At 40.7% G+C, this 17,099-nt stretch overlaps 1 protein-coding gene across 2 annotated transcripts in view; it reads right to left on the reverse strand.

Annotated features, from left to right (window-relative positions):
• Positions 1 to 903: 903 nt before the first annotated feature.
• Positions 904 to 17,099, reverse strand: part of ACACA (acetyl-CoA carboxylase alpha) — a 403,267-nt gene continuing 387,071 nt past the window's right edge. The window contains exons 54-56 of one of the 2 annotated variants that reach the window (XR_008888830.1): positions 14,297 to 14,433; positions 4,007 to 5,932; positions 904 to 1,961 (exon numbers count right to left, since the gene is read on the reverse strand). Coding sequence is in view for 1 of the 2 variants with exons in the window: in XM_056557545.1 (XP_056413520.1) it covers positions 5,806 to 5,932; positions 14,297 to 14,433 (264 nt within the window). In the remaining variant the exon portion in view is untranslated. Of the gene's footprint in view, positions 1,962 to 3,550; positions 5,933 to 14,296; positions 14,434 to 17,099 lie in introns of those variants that run through there. The other variant, XM_056557545.1, reaches the window with a different exon arrangement.

Below are 17,099 nucleotides of genomic sequence, written 5' to 3' on the forward strand. Positions count from 1 at the left end.
TGTGATTTGGTTCCTTGTGTTCAAGAACAGCTGACGACTTCAACATAGTCTCTTGCATGGTTGGAGACTGGGCCATCGTCTGGAGCGGTATCTCTATTTTTGGACGCTGCATATGTAAATGAATATTTGTGGGGGGTATGTTGTTCTAGTCGAAATTTCTGCTACCTACTTCATGGTGACTTGGTTTATGTTTTCTTTTTAGCTTCTTGAGAATATGTTTTGGTCACAGAGTTTAGTGCGCTTATGCCCACTCGTTCTGATTAGTGGGGTCTCATTCTCTGTGCCAAGTCAAATGTTTTCTTAAATGACAGAGACACTTTATAATGATACAAACACACACCAAAAAAAGTATTAACATACACTTTTTTTTCAAATAGTCAACTACCTTGGTTAATCAGAGGACATCCTTTTAAATTATAGGGGCAAAGGTTTATGCAGTAATATCAGGAAGTATTACGGTACTTTACTGAGAGAGTAGTGGATGCATGGAATAGCCTTCCTGCAGAAGTGGTCGCTGCAAATACAGTGAAGGAGTTTAAACATGCATGGGATAAGCATAAGGCTATCCTTCACATAAGATAGGACCAGGGACTATTCACAGGATTCAGATTATTGGGCAGACTAGATGGGCCGCATGGTTCTTATCTGCCGACAATTGTTTCTATGTGTATGTTTTTATCCCCTACAAGAGCATAACACATATACAATAAATGTAAACAAAGACGCAGTGTAAACTCAGCCTTAACCTATTGAGATCTTACCTTTGTAGGTTGCACCCTATATTTGCTCTTAGTAGAGATATTTGTATTTGATGTATCTACCCAGAAGTTGTATTTGTGTGGTTTAATATATCATATATATATTATATATATTATATATATATATATATATATATATATATATATGGATAGTTAGTGTGATATAGTTTTTCACTTTTTTTTCCTGTGCATTTTATATGTGAAATATTGTAGCCTCTGCTTCTTGATTTAAGAATGTAATATCTAAAGGTTTTCTATCTCACAATTATAGAGATTTTAGTCAATATTCTATATTCCATTTCTTCCTGGTTTCCTTAAATTACTCGGTATACCTGGGCACAGCCAAACCTCAGACTCACCTTGATCATATGACCACACCAGGTGGCATTTAAGCCAGTGTTTTTAAACTGGTCACTAGATTCTATGACAAAGGGATTATTCCTGAAAAGTAGCACCTACTAGATACCATACACATTTAAATAATGCATAAATAAACAGAAGAAATTTTGCACAGTAACTTTTTTCCCCATTTTGTATCAGCTAATGGACAGCACTTGGTTTATACAGGATGGAGGGGATTAAAACTTTAACTATGACATTCCAGGAAACAAATGTAAAAGTCAATGACAAACAGATACAATAAATAAACCTCTAAAACAATGAACATTGCAAAAACAAATGAATTAAAAATCTTTTTAAAATACAAAACATATGACTGGCAAATAATTTGATTCTAAATTCCTTTGTCTGTGTGCTTCTTATAACAGCGTGTATGCGGCTCTATTATTCTACGGCTTTTGCTAACATCTCCTCGGCAGCCATGATTGAAGCTGAATAGAACAGTCTTCATTCAATACATCATTAACACTATTGCTGCTTTGCTAAGTCTATGCCTAGGATTTAGCACGCTAGCGATAACTAGAACGTATTTATTCCATGTCATTCTAGTCATACTTTGTTCCATCTCTACCGTCTCTACAAGATGGAAGGCTGCCTTTTTATGGCAAAGAATTGTCATGCTTCACTTTAAAAATGTCTTATAACCAATCCATGATATATACTTGCAGAAATACAAATGTGCTGGATGCGAGGCTGCTTTCCTCTCCACACTATTAAATACGGTTTTATTTCATTGTTGCTGGGGCTACCAATACTTATGAGTGGCAGCGAGACACAGAAACCACTGACAAGAGATGCAGTCACCTGAGCAAATGAAAATAAATTGTGTTTAATACTCCATGGAGAGATGGATTTGATACATTTTAAACATTTGAAGTGTCCTTTAATTTAGTGCTGACATGGCGCAGACAGGCACTGACACATTTCTCACTATGCATTTGTATAATTTGATGTGTAGGAGTGTTATTTTACAAAGGTCAATGAATATTACACAATTGTTATTTCTAGTAATGAGATGCTGGGACATGAGATTCTGGGGAGGAGGAAGGATATATCCTACTTTATAACTTGGATGATTTGCAAATATATTTGTTGTTTCAGGCTGACACTACGGGCTTTTCTTCTTCTTGTAGTGTGTTGTTTTGTTTTAGATTATTTCTTGGAGAGGGGGGGGGGGTTCTTTTTTGCCGATATATCGCAACACAAGTAGTTCACATATAGTGGTGTACATATTGTGAAAACATATCAGGGGTATTCTTTGAACCCTTTTGGTTACATACATTTTCTCCATGAGTATTTAATATACGTCTACAAGCCGTGTTTGCAGTGTTTGCCCAAAAAAAAAAAAAAAAAGGCTTATATAATTTGGGCCACACTTATGAGTTTTAGACATTTTATCAACACATCTGAAAATGGGGGCCTGGTCTCTGTAAGAGGAATTGTGGCCTAAATATGCTGATTCTGGTTAAAGTAAGCCAAATAAGAGTTGGCCGAAGCTTAGTCTAGACAGACTATAGATGCACCAGATTTATCAAATGGTCTAAGAGACAGTGCAAACAGATTTAAATGTGCCAGATTTATCACAAAGAATTAGAAATGCTCACCACTAAGCATTTATTTTTAGTAATGGCCTACTTCTCAACTGTCACAGTTACCGTATATACTCGAGTATAAGCCGACCCGAATATAAGCCCAGGCCCCTAATTTCACCCCAAAAACCCAGGAAAATTGACTTGAATATTGAATACATCATCCCCCCCATGTCATCATCCAGACCCCCGTCAACATCCCCCCCCCTTTCATCATCACCACCTGTCAATCCCTTCATCAGTGGTCTTCAACCTACAGACCTCCAGATGTTGCAAAACTACAACTCCCAGCATGCCCGGACAGCCATCGGCTGTCCGGGCATGCTGGGAGTTGTAGTTTTGAAACCTCTGGAGGTCCGCATGTTGAAGACCACTGCAGCCTTCGTCATCATCCAGACTGCCCCCCCCTTTAGTTTTCTACTCGCCTACCCTCGGTGGGAAGTTAGGGTGAGCTGGTCCCGGCCATCTATGCTGCAGGGACCGTCCGGTGGGGAGGGTTAGTCATTCCGGGCATTCCTTTTTCACCGGGGAGCCCTCTTCTCCGCTCCGGACCCGTCACCCGGACTAGTGACGTTGCCTTGACGACGACGCACAGGGATGTTCGTGCGCAGGGAGGCTCACCCTTCCTTCCCACCGAGGGGAGGTGAGTAGAAAACTAAAGGGGGGGGGGGGGGTCTGGATGATGACGAAGGCTGCAGTGGTCTTCAACTTGTGGACCTCCAGAGGTTTCAAAACTACAACTCCCAGCATGCCCGGACAGCCGATGGCTGTCCGGGCATGCTGGGAGTTGTAGTTTTGCAACATCTGGAGGTCCGCAGGTTGAAGACCACTGAGAAGGGATTGATAGGCGGAGAGTTCACTCGAGTATAAGCCGAGGGGGGTGTTTTCAGCACGAAAAATTGTGCTGAAAAACTCGGCTTATACTCGAGTATATACAGTATTTTCAACATCCGCTTATTGTGTTGTCCTGCAATCTAGCTGACAAAGTATATAAAAGTGATTACAAGTTGCAATTTGGTTACAATTGACCTACTGTAGAGACATGCCATAATAAACTAAATATCAGTGCATAGAGTCATATCATAACCCAGTGAAACGTCTGACAATTCATAGAAGAGGCCATGAAACCTCCAATCTGACCAGCATATCTGGGACAATATATTTCATTTACATGATACATTTAGGAGGGATGGAACAATATTGTATGATAACCACAATAGTCTAATACATTATCTGTACAGATGAAAGTTAATAAATAACCTGTGAAACTCTTGGTTAAATAAATGGACTTCGTGACTTTCTTTTTCTCCAGCATTGGCTACTGCTTCCATCCTTACATTTTTGTCATCTTATCTCTTAATTTTCACTTGTATTCATGTAAAGAGACAAGCAGACCACATACAAGCAAAAACAGATTCTCTGAGAGACATCAGTCACTGTTATACCATGAAGCAGCATTCCTTACAATGCTTTTACATTTATAGAGGAACTCCGTGTAAACTTATTGGTACATGTAATATAAAATATCCTATGTGGCAATATTAACTTCATGAGCGTTATCTATACTATATAATGCACACAGGCAAGCAATGCAAACCATATACAAGTCTTACTTCAAGTCTAGTTTGTCCAGAGATATCTAGAAATAGAAATACAGAGCTAATTTCTTTTAATAAACATCACCACAGCTGTCCTCAGGTTGGGTGTGGCTTTACTACTTGGTTACATTTACTGTAATGGAACGGAGCTGCAATACCACATACACCCTGAGGACAGGGAGTGGTGCTCTGTTTTTCTAGTCCCAAATAACCCCTTTAATTGCATTGAGAGACAGAATACATGGCCTTCAGTAACATAATTCACAAAATTTGTATGTTGCTATCATACAGGAGATTCACACTTCAATACACTACAGAACTAATACTGACTCAGTGTATAGGACTAACGTACTTTAAGGAAACTTGTGGAAATATATCCTAAACGCAAATGGTTTTCAAAGAAGCTCTATGTTAAAGCTTAAGTGCTCTTGTAAACACAAACAGAAGAGAAAACACAAGATAATGACAACATTGTAATAAAAAAACTAAAACCTTGGGGCAGAGTTATCATTGTCTTTAGAGGTTTTTTTATGCTTATATTCGGCGCATCAAATGTCGCATGTGCGCCTAAGCACCTTTTTTTCCAACTTTTGGCTGTAAGTAAAAAGCTGCAAACAATATTACAAAAGTCAATTCCAGTTTTCACTTTGCAGTGGTAATGGATTTATCAAGTGCGGATGTCGCATAAAAAGTCGACAACTTCTCAAAAAAAACTTAAATCAACACCAGCCCAGACCTGGCTTACAAAACGGCCTTGGGAGAGATTGTTTAAAAAGTTGCAACTGCGACTTTGTGCAGAAAAGTCACAGAGAAGAGGATCCTGAAGTTATGTATTTTTTTTGCAGATGTAAAATTTGCTTATGTGTCAAATTTACCCAACCCACTATGATAATATGATAAAAATGTCACATGTAAGTAAAACCAAAGCAAAAATAGATGACTTTAAAACACACTTTCTAAAGACAACAATGATAAATCCCCCCCCCTTCTTCACCCAGTTTTTAAACTCTCAAAACAAGCCATGATCCCTAAAGACCAGTTTAGATCCCAGCTTGAATACCACCACAAGCATTTATAGCTTACTACTATTCTCCAAGCATTCCCGACTAAGATACTGGGTCAAACGCAAACATACAAAATTCTCCATAATAAAGGGTCAACCTGTAAAATCAGAACTTATGGATGGCAGCCCTGTATTTTTCCTCTCTATCAGGACACACATCTACTGGAGGGGTCTTGTCATTGTAACTATCCAGTGTATTGTAAAACCAATATATATATATATATATATATATATATATATATATATATATATATAAATAAATAAAAACAGACTTTACAAGAAAAAAAATTTGGAAATTTAAAGGTCCCTATGTTGTTGTCATTCATCATGTTAGGTTGTGTGACTTCCCTAACAGCATGGTTTTGTATGTTAAGACTAAACACCATCCTGCTGGAGCTCTATGTAGATGTTGGGGAGTCCATGGTTGACAAAATTCGTACAATTTCAGCCCTCTGTGTTGGCGAAATGTGTTGTGTCATATGAACAATAGAATCCATGGCAACTTCTGGGTTTTCTTGCACCAAGCTGTAAGGATAACAACATAAAATAGCATTATAAATTAACTATTTATTTTATGACAAAAGAAAAAAAATCCCTCCATTGACCGCACAGCAGTCATCAAGTGTATGTTGAGTAGTTGTGTATATGGCCTCAATTTAAACATGCTTATTTGCTGGGAATTTATCAATTTCCCCTTGTCTTTATTAAATGTCCATCTCGCATGAAATCCAGGTACGCCATAAAGTTTAGTCTCACGGAGATTTGTTGCACGCCATTTTAAATTCTGTCACTTGCTTCTTATTGTATTCTCAGTGTCAGAATGCAAACTGTCACTTCTGTAAGTGACACTGAAAGTGACAGCTTGTAGCCTGCTGGTGAGGACACAATGAGCTGTAATTGACAGAATGCAAAAAAGCTACACTTAAATGGGTAAGAAAACTACTCAAAATAGTAAACCAGCAACAAAGATAAAGACATGAACAGAATTATACACAATTGATTCCACCTCTACAAAAGACCACCCCTTTGAGAAGATTATCTACATATCCAGACCAGATTTTGTGTAACACATTTTTTAACATTATTATGCATAAGTCCAAATACACACAAATCCAGCTTTCACCTAGAATTGCACGGATGGTCCGAAGACCGACCACAATTCACATGACGAAACGAAAGAAGAGGCTCCAGCTTGCAAGATTCCTTAAAAGAATAGTTCCGTTATTGCAAAACCATTAAAAGCGATATCCACCTTGAGGAAGACAGAGGCGTGAAGCGTTTCGATCACAAAGATTTTAGTCATAGATAAATGATATATCTATGACTAAGATGCTTGTATTCAAAATGAGTCAGATTTGTATCCCTCTGTCTTCCTCCATGTGGATATCGCTTTAAAGGGGTACTCCGCCCCTAGGCATCTTATCTCCTATCCAAAGGATAGGGGATAAGATGTCTGACTGCGGGGGTCCCCAGCAACCTGCTGCACCCGGCATTTGTTTAGAGTGTTGGGTGCTGGGCTGGAGGCTAGAGTTATCACAGCAACGCCCCCTCAATGCAAGTCTATGGGATGGGGCATGATGGCACGAGCGGGCGTGACTGTGACATCACAAGCCTCTGCCCCGCATCGCCAGTCATCCGACACGGAACAAAGTTCTCTCCGTGCACCAGTATCTGGGGTGCCACAGCCGAGATCGCGGCGGGACCCCCACGATCATTGGGTAGGGGATAAGATGTCTAGGGGTGGAGTACCCCTTTAATGCTTTTGCAATAAAGGAACTATGCTTTTATGGAATCTTGCAAGCTGGAGCATCTTCTTTTGCTTCTCCATACATTGGGGGAGATTTATCAAAACCTGTCCAGAGGAAAAGTTGACCAGTTGCCCATAGCAATCAATCAAATTGCTTCTTTCACTTTTCAGAGGCCTTTGCAAAAATGAAAGAAGTGATCTGATTGGTTGCTATGGGCAACTCAGCAACTTTCCTTCTGTACAGGCTTTAATAAATCTCCCTCATTATGCGTAGTGCTGAATTTCGTTGAGAAGACAAACTCATAGAAAACCATGTTTTAATGCAATTTTGTTTGGCCTTCCCAAATATATACCGTATGTAATATAACCCAAAAATATTAATATCCCAAATTGAACCCCTGCATATACTGAATTAAAGAAAATCTGTCAGCTGCATACCAGGTATGGAGAAGCAGATCCAGCAAATAGGTGCCAGTGAGATCAAATTAACCATATCTTTAGTTTTGCTTATCGCCACTTGTAATGTTAAAGGCTGTAATATTGGTTAGCAGTTGAAGTGTCACAGAGGAGGCTCCAAGCTGCAGCAGCACACTTCTCCCTCCCCACCCTGCCCTACATGTTTAATATAGAACAGAGGCACTCAACTGGCGGACCACGGCCGCCAGTCATGCGGACCTCCAGCCGGATCTCCCCTCATTCATTTGTATAGGTGTCTTTAAGACACCGATACAAATGAATAGCCGTGGCCCGGAGTGAGGGAGCACTGTGTTCCCTGCCTGGCGCTTCTCCTGTGATGCAGGCGTCACGATTAGCACTGCCTGCATCAGTTGCTCTGGCCAGGCCTGACAAAAAGAGGCCAGAGCAGCGCAGGACCTGGGATGGGAGCCAAGCTCTCAGGTACAAATTTGTATTCCCCCTCCTGAGACTCTCCAGTTGTTTTAGAACTACAGCTCCCATCATGACCTTCTGTCTGTGCATGATGGGAGTTGTAGTTTGCAACAGCTGGAGAGTCACAGTGGCAAAGTTCATGTAGGGGCACAGTGGCATCCTTCATTCTGGGGGCACAGTGGCATCATTAATTCTGGGGGCACAGCAGCATAAATTCAGGGGCACAGTGGCATCATTAATTCTGGGGGCACAGCGGCATCATTCATTTTGCGCAGCACAGTTGCATCATTAATTCTGGGGGCACGGTGGCATCACTAATTCTGGGGGCACAGTGGCATCATTAATTTTGTGCAGCACAGTGGCATCATTAATTCTGGGTGCACAGCGGCATCATTGATTTTGTGCAGCACAGTGGCATCATTAATTCTGGGGCACAGTGGCATAATTATTCTGGGGGCACAGTGGCATAATTAATTCTGTGTGGCACAGCGGGATCATTAATTCTGGGGGCACAGTGACATAGCTAATTCTGGGGGCACAGTGACATAGCTAATTCTGGGGGCACAGCGGCATCATTAATTTTGGGGAACAGCGACATAATTAATTTTGGGGGGACAGTGGCATCATTAATTCTGCGGGCACAGTGGCATCACAAATTTTGGAGGCATAGCGGCATCATTAATTCTGGGGGCACAGTGGCATCATTAATTTTGTGCAGCACAATGGCATCATTAATTCTGGGGTCACAGCGGCATAACTAATTCTGGGGGCACAGTGGCATCATTAATTTTGTGCAGCACAGTGGCATCGTTAATTCTGGGGGCACAGTGGCATCATTAATTTTGTGCAGCACAGTGGCATCGTTAATTCTGGGGGCACAGTGGCATCATTAATTTTGTGTAGCACAGTGGCATCATTAATTCTGGGGGCACAGTGGCATCATTAATTCTGGGGGCACAGTGGCATCATTAATTCTGTGCGTCACAGCGGGATCATTGATTCTGGGGGCACAGTGGCATCATTAATTTTGGGGGCACAGCAGCATCATTAATTTTGGGGGCACAGCAGCATCATTAATTCTGGGGGTACAGTGGCATAATTAATTCTGGGGGCACAACTGGATCATTAATTCTGGGGGCACAGTGGCATCATTCATTCTGGGGGCACAGAGGCATAAATTCTGGGGGCACAGTGGCATCATTAATTCTGGGGGCACAGTGGCATCATTAATTCTGTGCGGCACAGCGGGATCATTAATTCTGGGGGCACAGTTGCATCATTAATTTTGGGGACACAGCAGCATAGCACATTCGGGGGCACAGTGGTATCATTAATTTTGTGCAGCACAGTGGCATCATTAATTCTGGGGGCACAGCAGCATCATTCATTTTGTGCAGCACTGTGGCATCACTAATTCTGGGGGCACAGTGGCATCATTAATTTTGTGCAGCACAGTGGCATCATTAATTCTGGGGCACAGTGGCATCATTAATTCTGGGGCACAGTGGCATCATTCATTCTGTGCGGCACAGAAGGATCATTAATTCTGGGGACACAGTGACATAGCTAATTCTGGGGGCACAGTGACATAGCTAATTCTGGGGGCACAGTGGCATCATTAATTCTGGGGGCACAGCGGGATCATTAATTCTGGGGGCACAGTGGCATCGCTTATTCTGGTTGCACAGTGGCATCATTAATTCTGGGGCACAGTGGCATCATTAATTCTGGGGGAACAGTAGCATCATTAATTTTGGGGGGACAGTGGCATCATTAATTCTGCGGGCACAGCTGCATCACTAATTTTGGAGGCATAGCGGCATCATTAATTCTGGGGGCACAGTGGCATCATTAATTTTGTGCAGCACAGTGGCATCATTAATTCTGGGGTCACAGCAGCATAACTAATTCTGGGGGCACATTGGCATAATTAATTCTGGGGGCACAGTGGCATCATTCATTCTGGGGGCACAGTGGCATAATAAATTCTGGGGTCACAGTGGCATAATAAATTCTGGGGGCACAGTGGCATCATTAATTCTGGGGGGGACAGTGGCATCATTAATTTTGTGCAGCACAGTGGCATTGTTAATTCTGGGGGCACAGTGGCATCATTAATTTTGTGTAGAACAGTGGCATCACTAATTTTGGGGGCACAGTGGCATCATTAATTTTGTGTAGCACAGTGGTATCATTAATTCTGAGGGCACAGTGGCATCATTCATTCTGGGGGCACAGTGGCATAAATTCTGGGGGCACAGTGGCATCATTAATTCTGGGGGGGACAGTGGCATCATTAATTCTGGGGGCACAGTGGCATCATTAATTTTGTGCAGCACAGTGGCATTGTTAATTCTGGGGGCACAGTGGCATCATTAATTTTGTGTAGAACAGTGGCATCACAAATTTTGGGGGCACAGTGGCATCATTAATTTTGTGTAGCACAGTGGTATCATTAATTCTGAGGGCACAGTGGCATCATTCATTCTGGGGGCACAGTGGCATCATTAATTCTGGGGGCACAGTGGCATCATTAATTCTGTGCGGAACCGCGGGATCATTAATTCTGGGGGCACAGTGGCATCATTAATTCTGGGGGGGGGGGGACAGTGGCATCATTAATTTTGGGGGCACAGCAGCATCATTAATTCTGGGGATACAGCGGCATAATTAATTCTGGGGGCACAACGGGATCATTAATTCTGGGGGCACAGTGGCATCATTAATTCTGAGGGCACAGTGGCATCATTCATTCTGGGGGCACAGTAGCATAATAAATTCTGGGGGCACAGTGGCATAAATTCTGGGGGCACAGTGGCATCATTAATTCTGGGGGCACAGTATAATCATTAATTCTGTGCGGCACAGCGGCATCATTAATTCTGGGGGGCACAGTGGTATCATTAATTTTGGGGGCACAGCAGCATTATTAATTCTGGGGGCACAGTGGCATCACTAATTCTGGGGGCACAGCGGCATCATTAATTCTGTGCGGCACAGTGGCATCATTAGTTCTGGGGTCACAGAGGCATAACTAATTCTGGGGGCACAGAGGCATAACTAATTCTGGGGGCACAGTGGCATCATTAATTCTGGGGGCACAGTGGAATCATTAATTTTGTGCAGCACAGTGGCATCGTTAATTCTGGGGTCACAGTGGCATCATTAATTTTGTGTAGCACAGTGGCATCAATTATTTGGGGCACAGAGATACAATTAGTCGTTACAGGGCACAGTATTTGTCGAAAATGTATTTGGGGGCATAGCGTGTGGCAGTAATATTGCAGGGGAATAGTGTGTGGCAGTAAAATACCAGGGGCATAGTATGTGGCAGTAAAATACCAGGGGCATAGTATGTGGCAGTAATATATCAGAGGTGTTAAGTGTGTGGCAGTATTATATTCAGGGTTTGCAGTGTGTGGCAGAATTATTTTCAGATGTACAGTGTGTGGCAGTAATATACCAGGTGTACAGTGTGTGGCAGTAATGTACCAGGTGTACAGTGTGTGGCAGTATTATATTCAGGGGCACATTGTGCAGCAGTATTATATTCAGGGGCACATTGTGTGGCAGTATTCAGGTCATAAATCCTCCACACTTCAGTAGCTCGTTTGCTCTTTCCTTCATGGCACTGAGGCCACTATTTGTTAACCAGGCCTTAGCGTTCAGCTTCACTGGATGGCAGACCTGGAAAAGCGGACCCTCACTAAAAATAGTTGAGCACCCCTGATATAGAGTGTTGGGCTTCCAGCAAAGAGCCCTGTACAGCAATCAGTATAAAAAAAAAAAAAAAAAGCAGGGTAGGAGGAGAAGGCATGCTGCTCTGGCTCGGCACTACCAGTTTGACTCTCTAGTGGTTAACAAAGAAGGAACTTAACGAACATCTATCTGCTGCAGCTGACATATTCTCTAAAAAGTGGACCTGTGGTCAGTGTAAACAAAATTTATGTCATTTTGTGCAAATTAACATAATACACTTCCCTTTCCTGCTGTGTTCCTGCATTAAAATACTAAGGGCATGCAGTATATTACAACCTTAAAGGGGTACTCCGGTGGAAAACTTTATTTTTTTTAATTAACTGGTGCCAGAAAGTTAAACAGATTTGTAAATTACAAGAGAAAAGAAAAAATATAAATCATCACCTCAAGGCTAATACCAGGCAAAACCTGATACATGATATTAATGTAAAAATATAAAAAGAAGAGGATTGTGCTCCAATTTTATGATAAAGAATTGCAAAATGTATTAAAATACATATACTGATAAAATGCAATATATTAATATATTAAACCTGCTTCCACAGGGCCCTTCTGGAAAGGAAGTAATGTCCCGCACTTGAATTGTAAGATTTCACTGGTGTAATCAATAATCCGGCATTTGATAGTTCGGAATATTATGTACACAGTTCACAATACAATATGTATTGGTTAATGTATCCCAGTCCATACAAATGAATGGATATGTAGTTGGATGTATAATTACCAGCTGAAGATATTGTCCCAGCAGGCTGGTATTCTCAGATGTGCACTCGGACTGATGTCTGCATAAGCTGATAGGGAGCGCTGGCGTGCACCTCTGCGGCTGGTCTGCCTGCCACAGACCCTGCATATGCCACTCCGATGGTGAAGATAGTAGAGGTAGTAAAGGTAGCAACTTGCAGGTGTCCAAGTACGGACCTCGTGGAATCCGGTGACGTCTGACAAATAGGCTGGGTGCAATGGGCTGGATACAGAAAGGCTGCAGCTGTTGCAAAAGGTAAATGCTGAACCTTCGATTTAATGCGGACTTGCAGAACCACAATGATGCGTTTATGGTGCGTTAAAATCAAAGCTAGACATGTTTCAGGGCTTTTATCTGTTCAGAACGACTGAGGAAAGGGACGTTCTGAACTGAAGAGCCCTGAAATGTGTCTAGCTTTGATTTTAACGCACCATAAACGCATCATTGTGATTCTGCAAGTCCGCATTAAATCGAAGGTTCGGCATTTACCTTTTGCAACAGCTGCAGCCTTTCTGTATCCAGCCCGTTGCACCAAGCCTATTCGTCAGCCCGCTTACCCTGCTATTGACGTCAGACACCACCGGATTCCCCGAGGTCCGTACTTGGACACGTGAAAGTTGCTACCTTTACTACCTCTACTATCTTCACCATCGGAGCAGCATATGCAGGGTCTGTGGCAGGCAGACCTACCGCAGAGGTGCACGCCAGCGCTCCCTATCAGCTTATGCAGACATCGGTCCGAGTGCACATCTGAGAATACCAGCCTGCTGGGACAATATCTTCAGCTAGTAATTATACATCCAACTACATATCAATTGATTTGTATGGACTGGGATACATTAACCAATACATATTGTATTGTGAACTGTGTACATAATATTCCGAACTATCAAATTCCGGATTATTGAATACACCAGTGAAATCTTACAATTCAAGTGCGGGACATTACTACCTTTCCACAAGGGCCCTGTGGAAGCAGGTTTAATATATTAATATATTGCATTTTATCAGTATATGTATTTTAATACATTTTGCAATTCTTTATAATAAAATTGAAGCACAATCCTCTTCTTTTTATATTTTTACATTATATAATGTATCAGGTTTTGCCTGGTATTAGCCTTGAGGTGATGATTTATATTTTTTCTTTTCTCTTGTATTTATGTCACACCTGGGTGTGGGTGTATAATCATTATACCTCGGCTAATAAATTGTGAGCTGCACATATTCGTTTTTTATTACTAGATTTGTAAATTTATTCTATTAAAAAATATTAATCCTTCCAGTACTTATTAGCTGCTGAATACTACAGAGGAAATTATTTTCTTTTTGGAACACAGAGCTCTCTGCTGACATCATGACCACAGTGCTCTCTGCTGACATCTCTGTCTATTTTAAGAACTGTCCAGAGTAGGCGAAAATACCCATAGAAAACATATGCTGCTCTGGACAGTTCCTAAAATGGACAGAGATGTCAGCAAAGAGCACTGTGCTCCAAAAGAAAAGAATTTCCTCTGTGGTATTCAGCAGCTAATAAGTACTGGAAGAATTAAGATTTTTTAATAGAAGTAATTTACAAATCTGTTTAACTTTCTGGCACCAGTTGATTAAAAAAAAGTTTTCCACTGGAGTACCCCTTTAAAGCATATTTATTGCTCAATTATTTGAGCAGTGTATAAGCTTTACAATTCTTTCAGAATTATACACAATTTAAACTGTATAATGACTTGTAATAGTGATTCAATCATGTTACCTGCGAATTTGTTTTAGGATATAATCTCTAGAAATGTATTTGATATTTTCATCAACAACAGACCGGGTCCCCTCCTCTTCAGTCAATTGTTTCTCCAGCCATTCTACCACATCCTTATTATTATCCCATAGGTAAGCCTGTAAATACAAAAATATTTATATTACAGTTTCTGATGCTGTTCTTCACAGCCATATTATTATGGCATTTTTTAAGTTTGGTCAGTGTAAATGTTGAGTGAATAGATATTTGTTTTTGCTAAAAAAAAAATAAAAAAAATTAAAAAAAAAAGATCGATTTTTATAAAAATGTTGATATTTATTTAAGAAAAAGAAAAATGATATGGCATATGACACTTCTCCGGCTGCACTTGTACAGTCTGCTGTGCTGTGGAAGTGAAACAATATTCATAATCAGGCTTCTCTCCATGAGTCAATGGGGACAAATGGGAGTCACTCATACAGATACAAACTACTTTTGCAGTGGCTGATCATTATTAGACAGATTCCAGTCACAGTTATAATGAATAAAAACATAGTTCAGCCTCCGTGACTACTGTACAGTGCCTGAAGAAGGTATTTCTACTAAATCTCCGAAATGAGTGTTGGTAAACATCTTTGGAGGCTAACCTGGGGGTGGAGAGGTAAAATAGGTTCTAAATCTCCTCACATTGGAGTAAGTTATCCCCTATATGGTTTGCAAATTTTTATTTTTTTTGCATTATTATTCCAACCATTGATGTAGTGGATTTAGGGACCCCAGTAGCGCCCTTCTATTTTAGACATCTATTTGGATGGAGAATTAATGTGGATTTAATATGTGGACTTGGCCATCAGGTGTGTGGGAGGTTTGGTGTTTCTATCTGACACCTCCCACATGCGCCCCACAAGTATATTCTACCTGGTGTTTCCGGTTGGATTGAGTGTTGCTGTGCCTTTTTTCACATTGCTAAATTTTGTACCCCTTTCTCTTTATAATGGCTATTACAGCTATCCCAGACCTATATTTAAACAGATACCTGCAAATTCTGATGGATCTCATCGATTTTAACTGGGGTTGTCTAGGTCTCGATCTAGATCTTTTTTGACAGAAAGAAAAGAACTACAGATGCACGATTCTTAGTGCATAAATTATGAGAAAAAAAACAAATGGAGGCTTGTAAAACCAATTTAAGCAAACCAAAATTCTCAAATTATATACATTTCTGCATATACCACAGTAGGACATCGTGTAACAATGCCTGTAATACGTACTTAAAACATTAAGATCATTCACATCTTTAGGCAAGGCATTTCATATCGTTATCCCTCAGTTTCCAACTTTCCATCTTGATGGATGGATGACCACATTATCATTTAAGAGTGTTTAAAACCTAATAGCTACTCTCACTCCTCATTTTCTTTACAAATCATTTAGAAATCAGTTTGTTTTGCCTACCACCACGCCAAGCTACTACCATTAGCGCTCATTCATATTTATGCAATTTTGTTTGGGTAATTAAACACAAAGCTTGTGCTTTAAAAGCAGAAGTCTCCGGTATTTGGAAAAGAAAGCTTTGATTTCAGTGAGTTTATAGTACAGTATCATTCAATAAAATAACAATTTTAGCAAATTTATGCCCTACAGGAGATGACTGACAATATAAAAAGTATTTGTTTTTTTTTGTTAAATGTTATTAAGCTATACAAAGGGGCCTCAGTGGTATCAACCTAGCAACATCGTTGAGGTGCAAAAACAGAACTAAATCTATGAACAACACACAGAACCCTCAGTTTTCGTGAAAAGTATAAGGGCGACGGCCACCATTTAATGCACTCCTTGTCATATCCTAGAAAATGTTAAGGAATTCAAGAATGGGCAGATGTCTCACTGCCTGTCATTGCCCATAGTAAATCCTAAGGTGCCCATACACATATTAACATAGCTCAAAAGGTTGAAAAAAAACAAACAAATGTCCATCAAATAAAACTGTCCTGGACAAAAATGATGGTTCATTAAACGTAATATTTGGTTGCACAATATTTTGAGGCAGGCACTACAATGAAGCGATTTCTGTAACTCTCAATGAGACTTCTGCACTTGTCTACAGGTATCTTGGCCCACTGTCCAGCTATCTCAGGTTTGAGGGGTGCCCTCTTCAGACTACATGTTTTAGCTCCTTCCACAGATGTTCAACATGATTCAGATCAGGGCTCATATAAGTCCAATTTTCCAGTTTTGTCTCATTTGTCACAAGGACAAGCAGCAAAGCTTCTGGGAGAATGTCCTTTGGACAGATCTTTTTGTGCTGCCCATGGTCAGGAAGCTTGCTCTTAGTAGCAGGTCATCAGTCATCCAACAGGATAATGGGGGAGATTTATTGAAACCTGTGCAGAGGAAAAGTAGACCAGTTGCCCATAGCAACCAGATTGCTTCAGAAACATACAGCTAAAAACATTGGACTATTCTGAAGTGGCCTTCTATGAGTCCTGATCTGAATCCTATTAAACATCTGAAGGAGCGGAATAAGTTTAGGGAACCATTATTTTTGTCCAAGTCAGTTTGATTATTTTGTTTTTCAAAATTATTTTGTTGAAGCATAATACAAAAGTAATGTCAGTTAAATTTTAGTAAAATTATAATTGTCAGTTCCAAGTTTTTTCAGCAAGCATTGTGTTTTTTTGTCTTTGTCCACGTCTGTATGTATGGGGGAGGCTATAAGAGATAACTCATGGCTGAACAAACAGCAAACTTAAAGCGTACCTGTCAGATCACCCAAAAAACAAAAACTATTATATGTTGCACAGTATCTCATCCTGATCATGTG

Source organism: Hyla sarda, chromosome 2, assembly GCF_029499605.1.
Source record: "Hyla sarda isolate aHylSar1 chromosome 2, aHylSar1.hap1, whole genome shotgun sequence".
In the NCBI taxonomy this organism is placed as follows: Eukaryota; Metazoa; Chordata; class Amphibia; order Anura; family Hylidae; genus Hyla; species Hyla sarda.